Raw genomic sequence first — 25216 nt, 5'->3', positions numbered from 1 at the left:
TTTGGTTTCTTCACCGGCCTATACCTTCCTAATACCTTCTGACTGATTATATGCACTGTTTGACTGACTCCTCTTAACAGATTCTCTCACTCTCCCACATCAGACTAGCCCAACCCACAGACTTATCCTCTCCCTGTCTCTTCTCTAACTCCAGACTGACTTCTTAACAACTCTAACTCCTCCCCTTGGGTTCCTATTGGTTAGTCACTTTACAATTAGTTAACCCTTTCCTTATGAACCCAGTATGATGTCACACACCTAGGAGGGCAAACACCACAGTTGGTGTCAGGGCTGACATGGGCACAGGTCAGGAAGTTCAATATTTTTTGTTGTTGTTCAAGAAAACCGTAGACACAAAGAAGCCTCTTGGCAAGACCAGTTCCCCCTTCCCCCTCAGTTCCTTCCTCCTTCAGAGCTTGCCCATGTAGGCATAAGCTATGGTGGGAAGGAGCCCTTCCTCATTGTTCTGCCACTTGCACAATTCTTTTTGTGTGACCTTGGAGATAAGTGGGGAGGAGAGCCTAACGCAGTAGGACAGGCAAGCTCTTGGTGAGCTTCATGTGCTGAGTCAGAACTGCTTTCTGCCTTTGGCTCGCCCCTCTCACTCATGCCTGTTGTTTCTTTAGAGGCCCCTCTTCATCTTCTGACCTGTCCTCAGTGTCCCACCTCCACTGCTCTGAACCTTCCTCTTCTGAGGCTCCCTTAGGGGGCTCGCCACCTGGTGCCTCTCATCCCTCCTCATCATCCAGCCAGTCCCTAACCGCTGGATAGCAGCTAGGAGTCACTTGGAAGCCACTACCATTCAACAATACTGGGTTAGGTGGACAAATACTCTGGCCTGATATAAGGCAGCTTCCTTGCATGCTGGATAGAGATTTCAGAAGTTCAGGGTCCCATCATGATATTCTAATAGAGGCATTGCAGATCTCTGTGTGCTGCCTTTCAGCTAGTTCTACTATTTTCTGTGCAGAAATATTAAATGGTCTTTGACCCACCCGCAACCCTGGGTTCTGGAGCACCCAGCTTGGAAATCACCAGCTAAGAGGAAATATTTCTAGTTCCATATCAGGGACCCTTCTGACATCTCACACTTGTTTTGCTAAGGAAGTCAGAGGTTTAATTCCATGCATCTCCCCAGAGGCACGAGCTGGCAGGTGGTGGTGGGGATTTACAATAACAAACAGCCTCCTTGTTCACGCCCCCTTTGTTGGCGCTGCTGCTGACCTTGAAGCCCCCACTGCAGCCGCTGCTACTTGACCCATCATCAAGCCCCAGATTCCAGCACAAGAGAAGGCAGATGTTGCAGAAGCCGGAATGATGCACAGTTAATGTCCATCATCGCCACACTTTTCCGAATCTCCCCGGCATGCAGGATATAAGGTTACGGTTGGCATCCTTTCTTATGGTCTTTGGAATCCGAGGGGCACAGTTCACAGAGATATTTGTCTCTAATCTCTGCCATCACGCTCACACTCGAGATGCCAAACGGCATACTTCTCTTGCCCCTCTCCACACACCACACTTTTTTTTCCAAAGAAAAAATTATTCCATAGCCCAGGATCATAAGACTGGAGTGTGAGCAGCTTCAGTGACATATAAACCGGCATGTTCCACATGTGTCAGTGGGCAGCAGGCTCTGTGGATCGGGTTTCCTCCACACCCTGAAGCAATTTCAAGTGCCAAGCATAGCTGCCCCAAGGTTCACCCCAACAGCCAGCATTGTTTTGTCTCGGCTGGAGAATGGACCAGCTGTGCTCAACACCTGCTAGCAGAAAGCTCGCTGGCCCATCTCACGAAGAGGTTGAGCATCCTTGTGGCATTGCAGCTCCCCCAGGGCCTTGCAGTGTCAGGATCTGACGGAGGCAATGCTGCTTCCTTGATCCGCAGCATAACCAGCATGCGTTAGGTCAGGGACAGGGAACCTGCGGTCCTCCAGATGTTGCTACAACTTTGTACAATGGACAACGACTTCCATTGACCATACTGGCTGGGGCTGATGGGAGCTCAACAACCTCTGGAGGTCTACAGGACTCCAAGGTCACGGGAGTCCACAATACACCTGTTCACATCCCAGAGGCATCTGGCAAGCCACTCCAAGATGCAGAGTGCTGAATGAAATGGGCCTTCCAGTTTGCAGAGAATAAGGCTCTCAGTAACTACTAGTCACAGTGGCTATGTTCTACCTCCACTGTTCATGGAATACCAGTTCTTGGGAATCACTAGTGGGGGAAAATGCTGTAGCACTCAGGTCCTGCTTGCAGAAATCCCATATGGCAACTGTAGGGATGTGATGCTGGAATAAATGAGTCTTTGGCCTGTTCCAGTAGTGTGTGTGTGTGTGTGTCTTTGTGTGTGTGTGGTTTTTATAAAAGTTTTTCATAATACAATAAGATATAGAAAATCAATGTAAATTTTAAAAAAAGCTACAAAAAGGGCAAATAGAATAAGTAGAATGTGGAGCCCTCTCTTGAAGGTAGTTCTTAACCCTGACCACCCACAGAAGGTAGTTAAGTAGCCTCTCACCTCCTCCTAGCTCTCACCTGGGATCCTTCTGTTCCCCTCGTAGCCTCTCACCTTGGGAGATCAACATTTCCCTACCTCCCACCCAGAGTCCTCCACCAGCCACCTACCACCCCCATGAGTAAACAGTCCTTGGACCTGCTTCATAAAGACCCCAAGTAGAAGATGCCAAAGAAAAAAGAGAAGAAAATACAGAAGAGAGAGACAATAAAATGCAGAAAAAAGGGGGAGAGGGGGAGAAAGGGAGAAAGGGAGAAGGGGAGAATAATAATAATAAAAATAAAATTTATTTATATCCCGCCCTCCCCAGCCGAAGCCGGGCTCAGGGCGGCTAACAACAATAAAACAGTACAAAAGTACAACACAACACAACACTCTAAAATCATTCATTATAAAATTAATTCAAGGGGAGAAAGGGAGAAAGGGAGAAAGGGAGAAGGGGAAAAGGGGAAAAAGAAAAAGGGGTGAAAAAAGAATTTTTGATTTTCCATCCACCGGTTACATAAAGAAAGATCTGATCCTATAAATATATAGGATATATTGTGTGTGTGTGTGTGTGTGTGTGTGTGTGTGTGTGTGTGTGTGTACACAGTGAAACCTTGGATCCCAAAGGCTGCAAACCTGGAAGTGAGTGTACCAGTTTGTGAATGTTCTTTGGAACCCGAATGATAGACGTGGCTTCCATGGCTTCTGATTGGCTTCAGGAGCTTCCTGCAGCCAATCCAAAGCTGTGCCTTGGTTTCCAAACGTTCCATTCAACTTCCAAGGTATGACTGCATTGTATAAATATATAGGATCAGATTGTAAATCTACTACTTTGGACTTTCACATGTTGGCAGAAATGGTTTGATGGTGTGTGAAGGATGCAAAATAGGGAGTTGGAAGGCCTGACCCTGGGGACAATTTGGTTTCCAAGGAGGAGTACCAAATATTTGTCATAAGAAAATTACAAGGGGATTGTGTGGGAAGGGACAGGAATTTATGACAGCATTTATAGTTAAGTACTGCATCCCTTCCCCTGCTACCCCTCCTCCCCAAATGACTGATCAGGCAGGCAACATTCTTTGCATAAGAAGGGCCTGCTGGATCAGGCCAATGGCCCGTCTAGTCCAGTATCCTGTTCTTATGGTGGCCAGCCAGATTCCTGTGGGAAACATAGAAGCAGGACCTGAGTACAAAAGTGCTCTCCGCTCCTGCGGTTTCCAGCAATTGGTATTCCGAAGTATTACTGCCTCTGGCCATGGCATATGGAGCAGAAGGGCAACGGGAGGGGGTCTCCTGCAACACAACTGCCCTCCCTCCAGTTTGTGCTGGTATCACCAGTTGTTGAGATTCAAGGTGCAACTAGTGGAGTCTAGTCCATTAACGTCAATGGGGCACTGTCCCTGAGCCGGCCCACCTATGACATGGGTTGAAGCACCTGCCTCAGGCGGCAGAATTGCAAGAGGCGGCGCCCCACCCATCCTCCACTTCTGCTGCCTAGATGAAGGCGCTCCAGCATGCGGCATTGCCGCTCACCTTCCCCATACGCAGGCAGAAAAGCAGAGAGAGCGGCAACACTTTGAGGAGCTCTCCGTCTCCTGCCAATTCGGCAAGAGTTGGAGCATTCCTGTATGCCAGTTGGCACTCAGTTCTTCCCTGGGAAGAAGCCAGTTAGCAACACTCTGATCAATGCTCGCGGCTCCTGCTGAGTTTGGCAAGGACCAGGGCGTGGAGATGATGAGGCACTGCGGTGGGCCGGGCGGCAACAATTCCCAATTCACCTCAGGTGGTGAAAAGGAATGGGCTGCACTGCCCCATCAACCTCAGTCTGCTGCCCTCAGGCAGACCGCTCCTGCCTGCCTTCTTATTTACAAACAGTCCGGGGAGGTGAATCTCGGTGTTTGTGCCTTGTCGAACCCACCAGGGAGGAGAATGGGGATAAAGTGTTGGTGCTGACCTTTAAAGCCCTAAATGGCCTCGGCCCAGTATACCTGAAGGAGCGTCTCCACCCCCATCGTTCTGCCCGGACACTGAGGTCCAGCACCAAGGGCCTTCTGGCAGTTCCCTCGCTGCGAGAAGCCAAGTTACAGGGAACCAGGCAGAGGGCCTTCTCGGTAGAGGCACCCGTCCTGTGGAACGCCCTCCCATCAGATGTCAAAGAGATAAACAACTACCTGACATTTAGAAGACATCTGAAGGGAGCCCTTTTCAGGGAAGATTTTAATGTGTGACATTTTGATGTATTTTTAATCTTTGTTGGAAGCCACCCAGAGTGGCTGGGGAAACCCAACCAGATGGGCAGGGTACAAATATATTATTATTATTATTATTATTATTATTATTATTATTATAAAACAAAACTTAGCTGGCTCTCCCTGTCAATGGCTCCGACTCCACCTACTGGTTGAAAGGCTCTATGGGTGAAACTACTACTGAACGGAAGTTAACTTGGTGCCTGTTTGAACATTCATCAGGATGCATGATCTGCGGTACCTCAGCTATGCAAAGCAGGTGGGATTACTCATCTGAAAGTGCTACCTGGTCAAAATTTCCTTGTTCATGTAACATACCTGAGAAACCTTTCCCTCAGGCTAACTTGGCACATGATGGACTGTTTAGCAGCTGTGGAAGACAGAAAGCTGGGGTTTATAAGCCTTGTTCAGAAGTGTTGCTCACGTGTGAGGAAGGGGCCTCATGGCAACTAGCCCACTGGGATGGGCAAATATGTCAAATCTGCTTTCTCTCATCCCATTTTTCCAATCTTGAGTTCAGTTCACCACAGTTCCACACACAGAGACATATACAGTGCTTTTTTTTTCTTAGGGGTACTCTCATTTTGACTCAAGAAAACCACCATTTTATAGTTCAGATTGGGGGGAAATAAATACAGTAAATACAACAAAACTGACCAATCACCGTGCTAGATTCCAACTCCTCCTTCACACATTAAATGCTCTCTTCCGTCTGAGACTCAAGAAATACCGCAGCAGGAAAGGAGGCCGCCATCAGGGGTAGTAACAGAACTGATGATTCACCGTGCTAGAAAAGACACTAAAAACATTTAAATTTTTTGTTTCTTCTCCCATTAGATTCACAAAATGTTTAGGGATATGTGTACCCTCACATACGCCCAGAAAAAAAGCATTTGAGATAGATAGATAGATAGATAGATAGATAGATAGATAGATAGATAGATAGAGATAGATAGATTGATAGATAGATAGATAGATAGATAGATAGATAGATAGATAGATGATAGATAGATAGATAGGATAGATAGATAGATAGATGATAGATAGATAGATAGATAGATAGATAGATAGATAGATAGATGATAGATAGTTAGATAGATAGATAGATAGATAGATAGATAGATAGATATAGATGATAGATATATCTGTAGGGCTAGATTAACCATTAAGCAAAATAAGCATGCATTTAGGGCGTCAAGGGAAGGGGAACGCCACAGAAATTTTCCATTGCCAGATATACCATATATTTATACTACTACTACTACTACTACTACTACTAATAATAATAATAATAAAATAGTAATAATAGAGACTAATGATATAGGATTTATTGTTGTGTATATTTTGAATTAGATATATATATAGTGGCACCAAAATCTTTTAAGTGCTTATGGCCTCTAAAAATCTTAATCTGGCCATGTGTAGTGTGTGTGTGTGTGTGTGTGTGTGTGTGTGCGCGCGCTCATGAAAATTCACCAGCAGCATTTTAGCACAAAGTTATCCTAATGTACATATTTTTGCATGCAACATATCTGTAGTGTAGTATTTATTCAGGAAATCAGCCATGAAGCACAAGGGATATGGAGGAGGGGAAGTCAATTTTGTGCTGAAGGCAATGGTCTATGGGGAGTGGTATCAAAGCATTTTTTTGGCTTGAATAGTTGACAAGGAAGGTGGTGGAGAAGGAGGAGATTGGTGGTGGAGGCAATTCAGGTGGGATGATATTGAGTGCAAGGAGTCTTGATGAAAAATGCTTTGTCCATCCACATCTAATCTTGCCCCTTTCTAAAATTTATTTATTGGTGTGTGTTTTTCTTTTTGCAAAGTGTGTTCTCCCTCATGGAGAGCACAGGTTGCGGGCGGGGCTGACAAGACACCTCACTGTTACTAGGCAAATGGTTTGGCCATCCTTTAAGCAGGGGTGGACTGTTAGTGGGGAAATCTAGATGTTGCCATTTGTTGATTGACAGCCCTATTTGTTAAATACAATGCTCGCAGCGAGGAACTTCCTCTTTTGCTGCTTACTTCGGATCACCTGCCCTCCCTTCCCTAATTTTAGGCTGTTTGCTTGACCTTGCTATGCCTGCCATGGGGTCGTCTGTTTTGGGGCAGGGGCCCGGTAGGAATTTTGTCCATTTGGCTGATTAGTGTGTGCCACTTGGTTTTTGCCTACTGCGTAGCAAATCGTCACAACTTGTAAGATTTGCGGTTAGGCATTGGTCTTGGAATTGGTTGGTGGAGGGGTATGGATTTGGCTGTGCCTGCCCCTCCAAAATGCTGCTGTTGCTGCTTCAAGGGTTTTCCATTAAAGGAACACAGGGGCTCCCCATGCTTTTGTCCGAAACCCCCTGGCAAGGGGCTAGGGCCACGCGAGCCCCTGGGAGCATTCTGGGGAGAGGTGAGGCATGGTTCCCAGTCCCGTCTCCCTCCCCAGGTGACTTACCCTTGCTGACTTCACGGGGGGTGCGAATGCCAGAGCTGTCCCCGGGCAGGGTCAGTTAGTGCTACCAATGCCTAAGCAACCACTCACATTGCTGTAATTTGAATAAAGTTGTGGCCAAAATTATGCCAAAAACCTTAAACAAAAATTAAGTGTCAATTGTGTTTTTCTTTGGGGGGGGTGTCTTGGGGACCTCAACGCACAAATCTACCAAAGAATAATAAAAAGGGGGGATTAAGGAGTTTTCTCAGGATGGTGGAAGGCGTGTGTGCGCCATTGATGTGGCGGCACTCAACCTTCTTCTGACAGGAAATGCTCTGCATGGGGAGGGAACAGAACAAAAATGGGGGGTAGAGGAGGGTCAGTTGGGGGGAGTGAATGAGAAATGTCCCTATTTTCACCTGAGGAATACAGGAGGGTATGCAAGGCAATGCTTCTACTCTCGTGTTCTGCATGGTAGAGTCCTATAAGGACTACATGGTGTCCCTTAGCAGTTGAAATAGTTCTCGCTTGCTCTCAACGACACTAGAGCAGGGAAGCTCCATGTTCAAAAATAACGTCTGGAAATCAGAGGAATGTTGTTAGCATTCACAAGGTGACACACTCACGCAAAGAATTCCAGCCCTCTTTCTCCAAATGTAATTTGAGAAAGCCTGATAAACAGCAACCACAAGTCAATAGTGGGTTACTATTTACCACCAAGTTCCTGCACGGCGGTCACTAAGGGCTTGTGGTTTTATAAGGACATGTTGTTGAAGAATGAGTCGGTCAATCACCGGCGAAGCCAGTGCTATGAATTGAATGAGAAATGCCTATTTCATGCCCATTTGTTTGGAAGGCAATCTGAAAGCACTGCATGTCTATATATTTAACATTCACATCCTATTTCACATGAGATTGTAAAAGCAGATTGAAATCAAGGCGCTTTTTTTCAGCCAGAACTCACCGGAACTCAGTCATAGCTGTCAACTATCCCTTATTTGGTGGGAAACTCCCTTATCCAAGCGCTGTGTCCTGCTGCTGTCCCTTACTGATGATGTCCCTTAAATTTCCCAGGTTTCATGCTCGCCCGGCTCAGGAGGGAAGCAGCAGCTCGGGGTCTTCCACCTCGAGAGAGCATGCGCACGAGCTGCCGTCTCTCCCTTTTCCCCCTCAGTGGTGCGTCGTGAGGAGACGGGTGGTGGTGGGCGGGCAGGCAGCCCCTCTCTTGCGAGACTTCTGCCACGCTGCCAGGGGAAGCCGGAGGCGGCAGCGGTGGCTGCGGCTGAGGAGGCAGCCTGAGGGAGGAGGAAGAGGAGGGGATGGGGAGGGACACAGAAGGGCAGCGTTTCAGCGGCCACCGTGGCGTTGCAACTGCCTCATGCCGGGCTCGCGGGCGGCGTGGGCGAGAGTATCTCTCCCTCCCCCCCTCTCTCAGGCGGGGAAGGGCCGATGGAACTCCTCACACCAAGACGACAGCAGCCCCAACGTGCTGCTTAGCATACCCTCCAACCAGTGCAGCATCTTAATGTAGAGATTTCCCCCTCTGCATCCCTTTCATAACTCTATTTTTATAAATCCTTTGTCCATCCATAGTTCAAATTTTTACTACAAGTTTTCTGTCAATCTTACCAATGTATGTAACTCTTTACAATAGCTTTCAAATAAATTATAAACTTTCCCCATTCTTTATTAAAGAGGTCCTCTTCCTGGTTTCTAATTCTGCCTGTAAGCTTTGCCATCTTGACGTCGTTCATCAGTTTTGTCTGCCACTCTTCTTTTGTCGGAGTTGTAGACCCTTAGGATCATCTAGTCCAACCCCCTGCAAAACACAGTCAGTCGCTGCCAAAGCAGCATGGCTCCATGAGTGCCGGATTTCTGTATAAGCTAAGCCCAAATCCCAAATCCCTTATTTTGGCTGCTGGCCCCTTATTTTCAAATCTGTAAGTTGACAGCTATGAACTCAGTTCTGGCACTATTGCCATTATAAGAAAACAAGGGAGGTGTTCATGGTGAATTCCGGCACCTCTTTTTCTAGAAGAATAGCACTGGTTGAAATATGGTAACAACTAGAACGGGAAAAGGTAGCTGTTTTTTAACAGCCTCACATCCTGGCACGTTCTTCTTCCCATTGCACAAGCCGGCAAACAAACCAGGAACTTTATAATTTTCTATTACATCTGAGCTGGGGAACTATGGCTAACAGCTTTCGAACAAGCCAGGATGTTAAGCTAAGTTTAAACCCTAGTTTTATATACTGGCTTGCTCGAAAGAGATTCCCTATGCAATCGATGTAGCTCTTCTTTTCAGATTTTCAGAGTATGGGGAATCCACAGCATACAAATCAATATGGCTAACCTGACCCAAAACACCCACCCACCCCACTCACACATTAAAACAAAGATCACCACAGCCAATCACAAACAAACACCCACACCCTAGGCCAACCCCAACCTCTCTCACCACCAAAGGAAGACAAGTGAACAGCAGAGAACCTGCACAAGTAACGCTGACACCAAACCCTACATACATTAAGCAAAATAGAAACATCGCCACCCGACCCCACCCCCACCCATCTTCCGCCCCCCTCCACCCCTTTTCTTCCTAATGTCTCAACAAATGAAAGGTAAAGGTAAAGGGACCCCTGACCATTAGGTCCAGTCGTGACCAACTCTGGGGTTGCGGCGCTCCTCTCGCTTTATTGGCCGAGGGAGCCGGCGTACAGCTTCTGGGTCATGTGGCCAGCATGACTAAGTCGCTTCTGGCGAACCAGAGCAGCGCACGGAAATGCCATTTACCTTCCCGCCAGAGCGGTACCTATTTATCTACCTGCACTTTGACGTGCTTTCAAACTGCTAGGTTGGCAGGAGCAGGGACCGAGCAACAGGAGCTCACCCCGTCGCGGGGATTCGAACCGCCGACCTTCTGATTGGCAAGCCCTAGGCTCTGTGGTTTAACCCACAGCGCCACCTGCATCCCATTCAACAAATGAAACTGATTTGTAAAAATGTTACATGGAAAAAATACGAGAGACATTACACATACTTCTGTAAATCAAGAAAACCTTTAATAATAAAAAAATTAAATTAAACAAACAAAAAAGCATATGGGGAATCCGAAACTGGTCTGGATGGTTCAACAGCTGCTTCTACTAGATTTTGAACCTCACTGGATGCAGAATCACAGGCCTGGAAGGGGTCCACACCTATTCCGACTGACACCCCCCACAACCCTAGAATAGTATTATGTATTCAGCCTGGCACTGGCTCTCCAGGGTTTCAGACCAGAGATATTCTCAGAGCTACCTGCAGATGTCAGGGGTTGAACTGCAGTTGCTCTACCTCTGAGCTAGAGTCCATCTCTCAGCCTCAGCAAGGACGCTTGTTGCAGAAAAGCAGGCTGTTGACCTCTCAAATGCAGGTAAGCTTGTCATCGCATAGCCACCTTGTAAATAAACACTGGGCACTCGACTCCACCTCTTACTATTGCTGGCCAAACATTCATGACTCATTCTTCCATGTAGCATCAGAGACGTGGCGGCCTAGGAGAGCAAAACAAACAGGTGCTGGATATGACATTCCAGCGCAATCTCCGACATGGGCCAGGTGAGTTATATGACCACGTTATTTACGAATCCCTAAACACAAGGGATGTGGGGTGGAGTTCAACTCTGCTTGTGCCTAAAGGAGAAATGACCTAATTTGCAAATTTCTAAACAACACATGAACCATCCTTCGAAATCCTCTGAATTTTGCAGAGCAGTGTGCATGAAAATGCACGACATCACTGAAAACAGCATTCAAAAATGCATTGTATCGGGGGAAATAGATTTGCGAAAATGGGTATGTTAGGCAAAGCTGCCTGTAAAAATGTGTATATTGGAAGCAATTCACACTTACACACTGATAGGTTTTTATGAGGACATTAAAAAAAAAAAAAAGCAAACTGATGTGGAAATGTTGAGAACTGAACATAAGACTTGAAAAATGAGAAACTGGCAAAAACTGAAACTTCCAGATCCACCCATCCTAGTGAGAGATTTGGGTTTTAGAACTTCTCCCTCCTTTGACTTTCCCCCTTTAGAATCTGTTGTTTGGAGAAGCCCCAACTGAACACATTGCCTTACAGAGGTCATTTCAACATGACTCAAACCTATATCATGTTACTTCCCATTAGAAGGCTCTTTTCCACTGAGCTACCAGCTAGCTTCTGAGGGTAAATCCCTGAAATGCTTCCTTCTGTTTGCAGAATGTCCTTGTGCAATCTCCCGTAAGGAAGAATTGCTCCTTTTGCTGTCATGGAACTTGAACCTTTCCCCTTGGGGACACCTTTAGCCTACCAGTCTATGCAGCTGGCTGGGTGCTGGGTGACCAGAATGACACATCGTCCTTTGTCTCCAAGTGCCAGAGTTTTCTTCAAAAAGGCAAAAATAGCCGGGAGTGAGAAGGGACACACCTCAATCTGTTTTTTCAAAATTTTAGAATTCTTTGCCACAGCATTTCCTTTATTTATTTATTTATTTATTTATTTAACATATAAAACGCATATATATATACATTTACACAATACACGTATACAACACACTACCTAATTTTCATAACATAAAACATACCTACATTACTCTATATAATACCTACCTATACTATACATATCAACATACCTACACACCTGCCCCATACGGATGCCCACCAAGTGACTTGACTTCTAGCCGTTCTTGTTACGCTACTTTATTTTTCCAACAAGCTTAAACGCATTTCATTATTTCTTTAATTTCTTTTTTTTAATTAACTTTACTCTCCTTTCACTCTAACCATTTTCTGGATTCACTCAGTATCTGTCAGAAATTCTACTTTTTCCACATAAATTTTGATGTATTCCCACTCCTTATTCACTTTTTGTACCATATCTCCTCTTATCCTCCCTGTTAGTTCAGCATTTCCCTTGTACTGAAGCTAGGATCAGCTTTTCTTCAAGCTAAATTCAGGCATTTGCTCAAGAGGTATTGAGACTCAGCCTCCTCATTTTAGGCAGCATGTGCTGATCCAGAGACTCTGTGTGAAGAAAAAAAAAAATTCTTTTAAATTTCTCTTTCCCACCCTCATGCCTCTCAAAGTACGTTTATCCATCTCTGGTAATTTCTTCTGCCCTTCCCCTTTCACGTTCGTCTCTCTACCCCGCCCAGCCACCAAATGGCTGAATTCTTTTGTTGCTCCTCTCTGATCTTTTCACTTCTTCCTCCTATATATACTTCTTCCTTCAGAATGCGGCAGCTAAACTGGTGACTGGGAGCGGCCACTGAGACCATATAACACCGGTCCTGAAAGACCTACATTGGCTCACAGTATGTTTCCGAGCACAATTCAAAGTGTTGGTGCTGTCCTTTAAAGCCCTAAACAGCCTCGGCCCAGTATACCTGAAGGAGCGTCTCCACACCCATCGTTCTGCCCAGACACTGAGGTCCAACGCCGAGGGCCTTCTGGTGGTTCCCTCACTGCAAGAAGCAAAGCTACAGGGAACCAGGCAGAGGGCCTTCTCAGTAGTGGCACCCACCCTGTGGAACGCCCTCCCACCAGATGTCAAAGAGATAAACAACTACCTGACATTTAGAAGACATCTGAAGGCAGCCCTGTTTAGGGAAGTTTTTAATGTATGACATTTTAATGTATTTTTAATCTTTGTTGGAAGCTGCCCAGAGTGGCTGGGGAGACCCAGCCAGATGGGCGGGGTACAAATAAATTGTTGTTGTTGTTGTTGTTGTTGTTGTTGTTGTTGTTATTACAGCTTTTCTCTCTTCTCCCCTTCATTTCAATTCCGACTTTGCTTTTATGACAACAACCTTTTGCCTCACTTTACAATTCCTTCCCCCTCCTCCAGCCCTTTCCCTTCAAAGGACCTTCCTATTTCCCCTTTGTTACTGTTTTCATTTAAACCTATTCACAAACCAAAAACTTATACCTTGGCCACTAGTAATGAAACAAAGGTCATAGCCATTACTGCAAATTTACGATGCTTTCTTTGTGGTACACAAACGACATTAGATGACTTAGAGTCACTTCCTTGAGGAAAGATGGTTGGATGTTGTGCAACAAATGAGTAACACTTTGATTTTCTTCTAGAAACCAAAATATATGATCTGCTGGAAAGGCCCTTAGTTAGAGATTGGCTATCAGACTGGTTGTGACTGACCTCTTCCTTTTTTCTTTGTGTTTTAAGAAAGTCATGAGTGATTAGCAGGTGACCTGCTAGGAGACTCAGTCAATTCCAATTAGAGGAAGTTTTGTAGAAACCTCAGCCCTGAGAAGGGAGCAAAGTCTCACAGCTAATTTGTTATCTTGCATCTAAACAGCATCACAAGGAAGGTACGAAAAGAAAAATAGGTACGTGACGCTGAGTCCATTCCAGAGTTTCACTTCTCTATGCAGATTCTGAAAATGATCTAGGGATGTGAAATGGCTGAAGAAGGCATGTGTCTGTCTCTGTGTGATGTTGGGAGAGGCACACATCTGACCAAGATCCTTGGAGTACAGTGGTACCTCTGGTTATGTACTTAATTCGTTCTGGAGGTCTGTTCTTAACCTGAAACTGTTCTTAACCTGAAGCACCACTTTAGCTAATGGGGCCTCCCACTGCCGCCACACCGCCAGAGCACGATTTCTGTTCTCATCCTGAAGCAAAGTTCTTAACCCAAGGTACTATTTCTGGGTTAGTGGAGTCTGTCACCTGAAGCGTCTGTACCCTGAAGCGTATGTAACCTGAGGTACCACTGTATGAGCATATAAGAAGAGTCCTGCTGGATTAACCCTAGCAGAACAGCACTCCTCGCATCATGGCTTCCAGCAACTCTTATTCAGAAGCATTACTCCCTCTGTTTTAGAAATGATTTTTATTGGTTTTACATATAATTACATTACGTAACATCACACCCTCTTATTTTATCTCTTTGGCTCAACTGAGCCTAACGACCTCCCTTCCTCCCGTCTGGTGGTTTTCAAAATTAAACTTTACATCTTTACATTTCGCTTCATTTCCTATCCTTGTTGTATATTACCTAAAATGTTATATTACTCAACCTGAATAGGGAGCAATTTCATCTTACAGATCTTCAGATAAACCTGCTAATGATGTTAATTGCTTACAGTTATCTTTCAAATATAATGTGAATTTGTTCCAGTCCTTTTGGACTGCTTGGTCTCGCTGGTTCAGAATTCTTCCCGTCAGTTTCGCCAGTTCTGCAAAACCCATCAGCTTCACCTGCCACTCTTTTGTTTGTAACTCCTGTTGTTTCCATCTTTGGGCTAACAAAGATAAGAACAACATATAAGAACAATATTTTATTTTGTCTTGGTATCTCTCTACCCACTGTACCTGTTATGTACTGAAGTTCTCACCCTGGGCCAGCAGGGGGATACTGTAGGTAGTTATGCAAATAAGGGATCAAAAGTGACATTCAGTGATTGGATAGTTTTAGAAAATTGTTACAGTTATGCTGTACTGGAGCTCTATATAAGCAGGCTGACTGAACCCTTCAGTTCAGTTCTGTTCTGGCCTGTGAATAAACAAGAGCTGTTTGAAGAATCGCTGTGTCGTCTGATATGTTCACCCACAACTTAACAGTACCCAGTGAAAAAGCTTCTGGTTCAGAAGCCTTACTGCCTCTGACGGTGGAGGCAGAACATAGCCATCCAGGCCAGAAGTCATTGATAGCTTTTTCCTTCATGTTGAATCCTTGTTTAAAGCCATCTAAGCTGGCAGCCATCACTGCCTCCTGTGGCAATGAGTTCCATGGTTTAACTATGCAATGCATGAAGGACTTTCTGTCAGGCGTTCAGCCTACACTCGAGTAGGACCCTGGCAGAGACACATGCCCAACTGGCATGTTCCCTCCCTCCTGGTCAATCGTTTGGGAGCTTCATAAGCTTTCTTCAGCCCAAACATCACAGCAACCGATGCCAACAGACATTGGCACACTCAGGGATCCACAGAATCTTTGCAGCTTGCGTGACAGACCTCAGCAACTCATCATTTTGGCTAATCTACTTTATTTACATATAAACACACATGGAGCACTGCAACATGGCTCCTTCTCTCTCTAGCATCAGACAGCAAAGAGAAAAGGAATAAAGGACAATAGTCCCACTTCACGGAACACAGTAACACAAACATCCTGTCTCTGTCACTTCCCACTCTGTAGAGTCAAAACATACACCATCATATGATAGACAACAATCCCATGACTGCAATCATAGATCAGGAATTCTAACACTTTCTTTTATCTGACCTGAATCTTTCAACATTCAGCCTCATTGGATGTTTGTGATTTCTGTTACGAGAGAGGGAGAAAAAACTTATCTCTATCCACTTTCTCCATGCACTGCATAGTTTTATAAACTTCTGCCATGTCACCTGTGCTTCTGTATAGCTCACCTTTCCAGAATGACAAAAGGGTTGTTTGCAAGGGTTTCCTCTGCATATATTGTGTGTACGCAGATGCTCTCTTCACATATAATAAATGCACTCAGGTTAGTCATCTCCCCCTCTTCTGAAATTCACCGAACGCCTAAAGAAGGCTTTTGTCTTTCAAACATGAAGATAGGTACTGGGGAGGAATCTGATTCAGTTTGCATTTAAAGGTGAATCTATTTCACTTTCAGAAGCAATAGAGAATGGAAATGGGTCCTTTGAAATGTACACTTCTCTGGTACAACCTGGTCCCCACCCTGAGAGTTTACCCTGAAGTGAACGTTGGTCATGTATGATTGCCACAACATCCTGTCTCCAAATAACAGTTTTCGTTTCAAGAAAACCATCTCAGGATCCCTGATGAGCAGGAAAATAAGAGTAGCAACCAAAGACTTGTTTACTGATAGCAAAAGCCTGTCACAATTAACCCTGCTTAATGAGTGAAGGGGCAACATCAAAGGAATGGAAGGATACTGGGCAACACACATTTGCATGTTGTTGTGTCAGGTACAGGAAGTTAAAGTCCAACCAAGTTTATTTACAAAATTAAAGATTGTACCATTGTTGTTGAATACTTCTTTAATGCTGAGTAATCTCTGACTGTTTCAACACACCCACATTTCCTGTCTTCTCTTACTATGAATCCACACAGTTTTTACATTTCAGCAGTTGTGGAAGATTTCTTCTCCCTGCTTGGCACATAACCAGCTTGCCCAATGAAGCAATGCCTAGGTGACTTCACTTCATCACTTTTCACAGCATTTGATGGGGAAAGTTCTTCACATACTTCTGATTATTGTTGTTATTGATTTGGTGGGGAAACCCCCCTCCCCAACAAACCCTAGAAATTAATAAATTTGATTATTTGGAGAACTGAAGGGAAGATCGGAAGTCAATGAAAAATTACAGGCTAAGATTTTTTTTTCCAAGCCAGGGCCTGGGAGAGAGGCATTAACAGAACCAAATAGTTGATAGTCCACCTGAGAGGAATTATGGGCCTCTGTTGCCATGGTAATGAGGTGTATGTTTGTTATATGAAAAGAGAGTATTTAGAACAGGCATGCCCAAAGTCAGTTTGGGGGGCCTAATTTGGTCTACTGGTCGGTTGGGGTAACCCCCCCCCCAAAGTTCAACAAGTTTGGTCGGCCCTCACACATGTTATCTGGCCCTCCTTGAAAAATTTTGGGCAAATTTAGAACAAAGTGTACTGAGGAGGAGGAGGGGAGAAGAAAGACTGGGCTCCATTTTGGGCAGGCTGGCTGAAGGCAGGCTGGGAGAGATGTCATGCTGTGAGATCTGGACTCCATCCATGCAGACTGAAGGTGTAAATAGGTGAATAAACCCTATTTCTTAAAGCTATGAGAGTTTCTGCTATGTCTCAATTCTCCAAAGGAATGTAGACCTTGAGTGCCTGGAACCCCCTGAAATCTTGCTACCGCTCAGCAGAGATGGAGGGGTGGGCACTGTTAGAATTCCTGCTCCATGATTGCAGTTATGGGATTGTTGTCTTTCACATGATGGTATATGATTTGACTCCACAGAGTGGGAAGTGATGGAGACAGGATGTTTGTGTTACTGTGTTCCGTGAAGTGGGACTATTGTCCTTTGTTCTTTTTCTCTTTTTCTCTTTGCTCTCTGATGCTAGAGAGAGGGGGAGCCATGTTGCAGTGCTCTGTGTGTGTTTATATGTAAATAAAGTAGATTAGCCAAAATGCTGAGTTGCTGAGGTCTGTTACGCAACTTGCAGAGACTCTGTGGATCCCTAAGTGTGCCGGTGTCTGTTGGCATCGGTTGCTGTGATGTTCGGGCAGAAGAAAGCTTTTGAAGCTCCCGAAAGATCGACCAGGAGAAAGAGAACATGCCAGTTGGGCATGTGTCTCTGCCAGGATCCTACTCGAGTGTAGGCTGAGCTCCTGACAGGCACCTGACTTTCGTAACATTATTATATCTGCAAGTACCTTCACACATTGCAGCCAGTGTGGGAAACCTTTGGAAATTTGTAATTCCAGATGTTGCTGAATCACATCCCTGGGCATTGGCCATGCTTGCTGGGGCTGATGGGAGTTGTAGTTCAGGGCCAAAGGTCCCGTGTTCATTGGCAATTAGGCTTCCCCATGCATGGTGGGGAAATACGGCTCTGTGTGCTGCTCCCAACATCACCTTCTCTACTGGAGCTCCACACATTGAACCCTCTGGAGATCTGCACATTGAGTGGAAAGTCTGAAAGAGAAACCTGTGTGTGTTCACTGAACTACCAAAATGTGCAAAGGCACAGTACCAGCTGCTATGAGTACAAACAGCAAGAGATGGCCATAATGCTCAGTTATACATATCTGGCTGGAAGCTGTTGAGAACAGAATAATTGGCAGAAGGTGGGGTTGTCTGGACGTGTGTCTGCTCCTCCCATCATAACACTGGGCTAGGAGTGTTAGATGGGGGGTGTGGGTTAGAGAACAAGGCCAGCCCAACACAGCAAATGATGTCCATTTCAAGGCCCATACTACCAGAAGCAGCTTGCCAGGTGGTGAGAAGGTTGGCACAGTGCAAATGCATTGTTGGGAATGTTCAGTTGGCTCCGCTGGTGTGTTAGCAACCTGCTGAGCTCCCCGCCCATCTCAACCCTCCCTCCCGTGGTAAACAACAGTGACCTGCTGGGAAGCTAACACATCAGCTCCACCCCACCCAGCTCTTACCCAAGGCCATCCAAGTTATTTCGGTACCCAAGACAGAAAATCCCACACGTGTCCCTCCCCTTCCTTGGCAGAATGATCATCGTCAACATCACCTGATTTGCTTGCCCCAAGTCAGCTGCCTGTAATAGCCACCACTTTCTGCCTAATGGTTAGGGCCATGCTGGAGAAGGGCTTCGATATACGATCCCAATTTACAGGGAGGTTCATATGGGTGTTTGGCACTGATATCAAATAGACTTCTTGTTTGTATTAACTGGGGCAGTATACTGTTGGATTGAAAATGATCTTCATTCATGTAACATGCATACTAGTGTTTGTTTTATGAGCTCTAGATGTCTGTTAACAACATCTTTAAGGGGTGGAAAGACACGGGTGCAACTTAGTGTAAGACTGAGCTTTTGCAACCTGCTGTTGTGGGAGATGCCTGGGAACTTTTTCTGAACCCAGCAATGCAACACAAACACCTTAATTTGCTCCTGTGGAAAAAAAGGGGGGGAGTGGAGGGGTGAAATCAGCGTTCACTGGAGGAAACAAAGCACCATGAGATGCCAGAGGGTGGGGGGACTGAACCGCAATCTGCTCAAAGCCTGAATATATATGTATCTATGAGATCACCTCTTCTGCTACATTCCATGATATCATAATAGGTGAAGTGCTCAGCCTTTTCAGTTCCTCAAAAGGACATCTGCAGATGTGGTTGACAAATTTTTTCATCAGGGGGAAGGGATGGAATAAGAGAGATGAGTCATGCTGGTAGTTTAAGGTGATGGTGGTGGGGCAAAATATTTGGACCTTTGAGCTATTTTTTTAAATTAAAATAAATCCTATGCACAACTCCTCGTTGATTTTAATGGGGCTTTCTCTGAGGTAAATGGTTACAAATTCTTTGCATACTTCCCTGGGAGTAACTACCATTGAAGCCTATCTTTGATGGGCTTCAGGGCCGGCCCATCCATTGGACAGGTTGAGGCTACCGCCTCAGGTGGCAGAAGGCCCTGTGGCGGCACCCCATGGGTGTCCTACCCCCTCCAGAGAGATCCTTCCTGAAATTTGCTCCAAGGCCAGCACTGCGTCTCCACCAGCAGTGGAGGCAGCAAAGTGGGCGTTGCCTGTGGTGACAGCAGTGGCAGGGAAAGGCGGCACTTCCCATGTCTCCTTTCACGTGGTGAAACAGGACACACTGCCACTGACAGTCTGTCTTTAGAAGTGATGTGCCTCCATGTGCCTTCAGATCTTAGCCTGGGGCCACATTATTATTATTATTATTATTATTATTATTATTATTATTATTATTATTTAATTTATACCCTGCCCATCTGGCTGGGTTTTCCCAGCCACTCTGGGCAGCTTCCAACTGAATATTAAAAACAATACAGCATCAGACATTAAAAACTTCCCTAGACGCCTTCAGTTGTCTTTTAAAAGTAGAATTGTTGTTTATTGTCTTGACATCTGCTGGGAGGGCATCCCACAGGGCAGGCACCACTACCGAGAAGGCCCTCTGCCTGGTTCCCTGTAACCTCGCAGCGAGGGAACCGCCAGAAGGCCCTTGGCGCTGGACCTCAGTGTCTGGGTAGAATGATGGGGATGGAGACGCTCCTTCAGGTATACTGGACCGAGGCCGTTTAGGGCTTTAAAGGTCAGGACCAACACTTTGAATTGTGCTCGTAAACATACTGGGAGCCTACATACAACGCAGCTCTCTGAGCATGGGCTTTCCTTTTCTCACACCCCTCTGAATGTGTGGGTGCTGGCAACGTGAATGCAGACTTGTGGACTGGACAAATGCCTCCCCCTGTCATGATGTAAAGGCAGCCCAATAAGAAGCACTGAATTGTGATTGTGGCATTTTCCTTCAAAGCATTGACAGAGATGGGTCGTACCTCTGCTCTGAGACTCCGATGTGGGAATAAGTTTGTACAAAGTGAGGCAGTGGCTGTTAAATGAGTTAGTTTTCATATCTTGTTTTGCTTATCTTTCAATATTAATGGTACCGTTTTGAAATTCTCTTTCAAGACTTTATGCTTGTATATGCTTATAACATAACTGAATTTGAATTCTGAATATTAATATTCATTAGTTGGTAACAGTGTAATTGGTGCCGTGCATATGTCCACACCTGCACCTCACATTTAAAACAGCATCATGCCACTTTAAACAGTCATGCTTCCCCCAAAGAGTCTTGGGAACTGTAGTTTGTTAAGGCTGCTGTGTGTTGCTAGGAGACCCCATTCTACTCACAGAGCAATAATTCACAGAGTGGTTTAACAATCAACCCTTCTTCCTATGGGAATTGTAGCTCCATGAGGAGGACAAGAATCTCCTAACTACTCTCAGCACCCTTAACAAACTACATTTCCCAGAATTCTTTGGGGAAATCCATAGCTGTTTAAAGTGTGTTATAGTGATTTAAATGTACACCTAAATTTGATCCTGGACAACTTCTCACAATGCCTTTCTGTGGAGTTAGTTCGCACTCGGCTATGAGTCATCAGTTAGTGAAAATGCATTTGCAGCGGAGCCCCGAAGCCTTTTTTGCCATCACCTGACAAAACGGTTCAGTCTCTTTCCACACTTCTTCCGTACACTAAACTTCCTCTTTTATACCACAATGAATTAGCAGAATTCTAGGCTAGAACTCAGAATCAGGAAGTAAAACACATTTTCCCCTGAGCCAGGCCACTTCGATCTACAGGTGGGAGGCTACATGTTAGAATGCTCTCCCACAAATTAAACTCCCCACATGTAGAAAAACAGCATATCAGGAAGGATAGGCTGAAATCCTCTCCCTGGCACGCTATATTTCTAGGTGCAGAGGGGTGAGCATCTAAACATGTGACTCCCCACCTGTAGCCTGTTAGTACTGCCCATAAAAAAGCGACAACTTAATGCTGCTTAGGTTAAGGGGTGGGGCCACACGTTGTGTATGCATCTATTGTTTGTGGTGGGTACCAGCATCCCATCCCTTGACCACATGCAGTGGCGTAGCGTGGGTTGTCAGCACCCGGGGGAAGGCAAGTAATTTGCGCCCCCTAACCCGTGGATTTGCGCACCCTAACCCTACCCCCCAGATGTTGCGCCCGGTGCGGCCGGCCCCCCCTGCACCCCCCACACTACGCCACTGACCACATGTCTCCTCGTGATACTGTTCATGATATTTAATCATAGGGTTTTTTTCCCCGTTTCTGGAAATAATTTCCATGCTCAACAATGGGCAAGGCGTAGCAAAGTGGTGCCACCTCCTTTATGGCTTCCGAAACTCGATTTCCCTAGCAAATTTTTAAAAGCTAGATTCATGTTCCGACCTGATAAAGGAATGTGTTTCAAGCCATTATTGCAAAGTTAGCTGTGGGATGCAAATATGAGGCTGTAGCCGATCAAATACACCCCTTAGTAGAGACTGGAGCAAGGCTGGGGAACTTCAGGCCCCCAAGTCTCTCCCTCTGACCCACAGGAGTCTCCTTAGGCCACACCCCCTTACTAGCCACAGCACTGTTTAGCACCCTCCTGGAGCACTTCCGCCTTGGACTTTGGTCATGTTGGGTATTTTTTGCGTGGCTGGTGGACAAAGAGGGGTGTGTGAGTGTGTCTCTGTGTGTGGAGAAACTAGAGTGACATTTATAACATACTCTCCAGCATCCCTCAGATAAATATAGGGAAATTCCCCTCCAACTGTCCATCCTTGACCCCCGTTGTTGTTTTTTAATAGATGCATTTCCCAAAATTTATTATATACATCTTACAGTCCTTTTTTAATCATCTCATATCACATCTTGAGACTTCCCCATCCATCCCTCCTCGACATCCTAGCTGAACTTTGTTAAGCCGCATATCCTTTTGTTCAACCCAATTAAATTCTCCATAAATTCCTAGTGGTTGTTTACTACTGCACATAAGTTCATCGCCACTTAGAAGTCTATTTGACTGTTGTGCCTCTTTAGATACTTTCCAAAGTATTCCCACTCCTCCCTTATCTGTCTCTCATCTTGACTCCCATTTCTGGTCCTTCCTCCTGCAGAACATTTCCTATCCGAAGAAGGGTGAGTGCCACCAAACCAATGAGAAACAGCACACACACACACTATTCTATTCTATTCTATTCTATTCTATTCTATTCTATTCTATTCTATTCTATTCTATTCTAGATTTACACAAAGAGAAACACACACCAATAAATAAATTTTAGAAAGGGGCAATAACTACGAGCTGTCCAAGGGAGGTAACTGGCAGCAACAGCTATGGAGTGTTGGGATGCGTCCGGGGAGACGGGGGCATTTGGCAGGCCCCCAGCTGGCTCCAGCCACCGGCCGGCAGCCAGGCAAACTCCGGTTTTCAGAACAGCATCAATCAGCAACTCAAGCCTCAGAAGCCTTCAGAAGCCGAGCACGCTCTAATCAGCAGACTGAATAACTTTTCACAACGGAAGTGGCGGACAGAGGCATATGTAAGCATATTTACAGGCATTTTTTCAGCATCAGGAACAAAGGAAAAACATGTCTGCTTCCCTTCGTGTCCAAGTAAACAGCAGCATAGCAAAAGCAATATACAATGGAAGTGCCCAGCAGACATGTGGCACACAACAACTCCACACATCTGTTCTAAAGGTGGAATGGAACTATATCCTAACATGGAGAGGCCATGGAGAGGTCACGGGATACATCCTCACAGCTACTGCTCAGGACAAATACAGGAGATTTCACCCCTCCCATATCCAATAATCTGCTGATGTTCTCTGCTGATTCTCTAGAGAGGAGGGGCGGTTTCTGCTCTCTACTTATTCCGCTCCAGCCTCACATCAGAGAGAGAGAGAGAGAGAGAGAGAGAGAGACTGAGTGTTAGAGAGAGATTGTGTGTATAGATAAGGTTGCTGCTAAGAGCAGCTGCAGACACTCAGTGCAGTTCAGCATTTTCGTTTAGACCTCATTTAGCTCTGTACATAGTTGTGTATTATAGTTGTAGATAGAATAAAAGAAGATATTCCGCAGAGCTGCTCTCCGAGTTGTTTATGCTCTGCTATACTCTGCTATATTCTGCTGTGCGACGACTGCCTTCTTGTTGGAGTGAATCCGGTGCTCACAACTCTAAGCTGTGAGTCCACAGCACTTTGACCTGTTCCTGTGCAGAAGGTGGTCTCTGGAAGTGCTACCCAGCTCGCCTAGCCCAGTCGGGGCTGAAGTGTATGAGTCCAGTTGGTGGCACTGGCTCAAGGGCGATGCTGACAGGTCATGGGATACATCCTCACAGCCACTGCTCAGGACAAATACAGGCTCATCCTCCCTGCGGAACTCAGCAGTAACAGCATCGGTGGGGAAAACAGGGACATTCCGGGATCACATCAGAAGCCAGGATGGCTTCTGTACTTCTGAGACTGTCCCTGGAAAATCGGTACACTTGGAGGGTATGTTGTGACATACATCTGTGGCCCCACCCACCTGTTGCATATGGTGTCAAGAATTTTGCCCTGAAAGAAATGTGGACCTCAGGCTGAGAAAAGTTCCCTTCATGGAATTTTGCAATTTTAGTACTAACCGACCGATGCATTTTTAAATGGCACAAATAGTAGGGAAACACTGCATTAAAACGAAGATGCTAACAAAAATTGCACACATATGCATTATACTGGGGGAATGACTTGCAAAAATCTGTATATATGTTAGTCAAAACTGCATACAAAAAATGTCTTTATTAGGAGAAATTGAGATTTATTTGTTTATGTTTATTATTATTACTAAAGCAGATTGCTCCAAAACGTGGAGAAATGAATTTAAGATTGCAAAACTGAGAGAAATGAAATTGACAGATCCTTCCAAATAAGTGGCCTGGCATGTGCCATAGCTCAGCGATAGAGCAGATGCCTGGCATGTAGAAGGTTCCAGTTTACGACCTGGCATCTCCCAACGATCAGGCAGCAGGTGAGGATGGGAAAGAACTCTGCCTGAGAGGCGAGAGAGCTGCTGCCAGCCAGAGTGGGCTAGAAGGACAAAGAACTGATATGGTCTGCTTCTTGAGTTCCCATGTACAGTGGTACCTCGGGTTACAGAAGCTTCAGGTTACAGATGCTTCAGGTTACAGACTCTGCTAACCCAGAAATAGTACCTCGGGTTAAGAACTTTGCTTCAGGATGAGAACAGAAATTGAGTGGTGGCAGCAGGAGGCCCCATTAGCTAAAGTGGTGCTTCAGGTTAAGAACAGTTTCAGGTTAAGAATGGACTTCCGGAACAAATTAAGTTCTTAACCCAAGGTACCACTGTACCCTGATTTTTTTCATTATTATTATTATTATTTAAAACAGCTTTAAGCTCCAGAGAAAGGAAGCCTTCTTTGAGGCAAAGTTGAGAAAGTGCAAACTAATTCAAAATGCACTGTCTCCTGTTCACATTTCAGCGCCTTTGCTCTCATCATAGTGCCTATTTTTAGGCTAGAATGAGTCATTCTGTGTTTCTGTGTTTTCTTGGCTCCCTTCCTCCCTGCCGCTCAAGATACGGAGCTGGCGGTGACCTCACGATGAGGGAATTAACCCTTTTCTCCCTATGCCCGACACAGGCAGGTGTAAATGTTATTGCATTTTTCTCTCATGAGGCAACCCTCGGCAAGAGCTCTCTCTTGCAACTGTAAACCTGTTTTGTGTGGAGTTGCTTTGCACACCTGACTCCACCTTGGGCCACTGGTTCATCAGTTTCTCCATGTCATTTTCTCTGTTTGTCCCCAACAACAAACTTCCTTCCATTGGGCAAGTCTCTCATCACACCATGTCTAGACTTCGAAATCAGACTTCCACAACTTGGTGTGGCGCTGCACTCCTGATGTCGGGGAGAGCAGCTATGGGAGTTGTGGTCCAAAACATCTAGCAGACTGTGGCATTCGTACGGAGCCCCCGGTCGTCTCACGGG

The 25216-nt window shown here is 45.5% G+C and overlaps 1 protein-coding gene across 1 annotated transcript in view; it reads left to right on the top strand.

Annotated features, from left to right (window-relative positions):
• Nucleotides 1-10289: 10289 nt before the first annotated feature.
• Nucleotides 10290-25216, top strand: part of PMAIP1 (phorbol-12-myristate-13-acetate-induced protein 1) — a 32782-nt gene continuing 17855 nt past the window's right edge. The window contains exon 1 of the mRNA XM_079995180.1: nt 10290-10778. Within this exon, the coding sequence (XP_079851306.1) occupies nt 10745-10778 (34 nt within the window). The 5' untranslated portion in view covers nt 10290-10744. The remainder of the gene's footprint in view (nt 10779-25216) is intronic.

This window comes from Podarcis cretensis (genome assembly GCF_951804945.1).
Source record: "Podarcis cretensis genome assembly, chromosome: 11".
In the NCBI taxonomy this organism is placed as follows: domain Eukaryota; kingdom Metazoa; phylum Chordata; class Lepidosauria; order Squamata; family Lacertidae; genus Podarcis; species Podarcis cretensis.
The sequence above is the reverse complement of the archived record's forward strand: the minus strand, read 5'-3'. Positions and strand labels throughout refer to the sequence as shown.